This window comes from Capra hircus, chromosome 9 (assembly GCF_001704415.2).
Source record: "Capra hircus breed San Clemente chromosome 9, ASM170441v1, whole genome shotgun sequence".
Taxonomy (NCBI): Eukaryota; Metazoa; Chordata; class Mammalia; order Artiodactyla; family Bovidae; genus Capra; species Capra hircus.
Window position 1 is genome coordinate 89,409,444 of NC_030816.1, and position 1,904 is coordinate 89,411,347.

The 1,904-nt window shown below is 66.6% G+C and overlaps 1 protein-coding gene across 1 annotated transcript; it reads right to left on the reverse strand.

The window, feature by feature from the left end:
* On the reverse strand, positions 371-1,662 carry LOC108636778 (vegetative cell wall protein gp1-like). Its single transcript, XM_018053523.1, has 2 exons — positions 1,593-1,662; positions 371-1,254 (listed from the first exon to the last, which is right to left on the reverse strand). Exons 1-2 carry the CDS (start codon positions 1,660-1,662, stop codon positions 371-373), a joined length of 954 nt encoding a protein of 317 aa, XP_017909012.1.

Genomic DNA, 1,904 nt, shown 5'->3' on the forward strand with positions numbered 1-1,904 from the left:
CTCTATGTCGTGTCTGACGCTTTGTGACCCTCTGGACTGCAGCCCCCCAGGCTCCTCTCCATGGGATTCTCCAGGCAAGAATACTGGAGTGGGTTGCCATTTCCTCCTCCAGGGGAATCTTCCCGATCCAGGGATCGAACCCACGCCTCCTGTATTGCAGGCAGATTCTTTACCATCTGAGCCACCTGGGGAGCGCGGCAACAGCAATATGGTGTAGAAGTAGGGAGCTGTGAGAGATAACTTCCCTTCCCTTCTCCCAAGAACAGCCCACATTCTGTTCTGCCCTTCCTGACGTCATAAGTAAGGCGCTAAGAGTTGACATTTTCCTCTGGCTTTTACTTGACTTTGGACCCTCACTCATGGGCTCACCTCAATGCCTCAGAAGGAACCCCGCCAGCTCTGCATGGGGCGATGTTGGGGGGTGACAATGGGGGGGTGTGACGATGGGGGGGCGACGATGGGGGGGCGACGGTGGGGGCGACGATGGGGGGGCGACGGTGGGGGCGACGGTGGGGGGGCGACGGTGGGGGCGACGGTGGGGGGGGCGACGGTGGGGGGCGACGGTGGGGGGGCGACGGTGGGGGGCGACGGAGGGGGGCGACGGTGGGGGCGACGGTGGGGGCGACGATGGGGGGGCGACGGTGGGGGCGACGATGGGGGGGCGACGGTGGGGGCGACGATGGGGGGGCGACGGTGGGGGCGACGATGGGGGGGCGACGGTGGGGGCGACGATGGGGGGCGACGGTGGGGGCGACGGTGGGGGCGACGGTGGGGGCGACGGTGGGGGCGACGGTGGGGGGGCGACGGTGGGGGCGACGGTGGGGGGGCGACGGTGGGGGCGACGGTGGGGGGGCGACGGTGGGGGGCGACGGTGGGGGGCGACGGTGGGGGCGACGGTGGGGGCGGACGATGGGGGGGCGACGGTGGGGCGACGATGGGGGGGCGACGGTGGGGGCGACGATGGGGGGGCGACGGTGGGGGCGACGATGGGGGGGCGACGGTGGGGGCGACGATGGGGGGGCGACGGTGGGGGCGACGGTGGGGGGCGACGGTGGGGGCGACGGTGGGGGCGACGGTGGGGGCGACGGTGGGGGCTCGACGATGGGGGCGACGGTGGGGGCGACGATGGGGGCGACGATGAGGGGGCGACGATGGGGGCGGCGACAATGGGGGGGCGACGATCGGGGCCGATGATGGGGCGCGACGTCTCGATCAGGAGGTTTCCCTTACCTGCTGTGCTGCCACTCGGCCATCCTGGCCCAGATCAGATGAACAGGGACGCTGGGGACGTGCGCCTTCACAGAAGCCCAGAACATGGCCCTGGATGGGCCACGGGGCTGGCCCAGAGAGGTGCGGCAGCAGGCGTCCTAACCACGGTCTCCTCAGACAATGTGATGCTCTTTCCACAGGATCTTCCTGTAGAACCAGAGTTGCCCCCAAATGCGTCCCAGCATGAGGACACCAAGATAAGACAAGAGGAGGAGGGGGAGGTCCAGCACCCCAAGGACGAGGTACGTTGTGGTGGTGCCGTCCGTCTTCCCAGACCGAGCTCCCGTGCTGACAGTCTGCTTCCAGTAAACAAGGCCACGCACCTCCCAGAGCGAAACAGGTTCGCACGTAACTTGCCTCGTATTTTGCCTGGAGTGTCTCCTTGCTCCACATTTCAACCCGTGCAAAGAGTCTTGGTTCCTGAAGGTCACGTCCATGGAGAGGGCGGGGGTGGGTGTTGTTGGGGGGCAGGGCTCTCAGGAAGCGGGTGGAACAGTATGGCCACAGCTGCAGCCCCAGACACCACCCCACGATGTTCTAACTGGGACGTGACGGAGAGCCCACAAGACACCAGACTGGTGTGTACAGCTATACGTTGGTCTTAAAAAAAATCAAACCCCACCCAGTTATTAGGA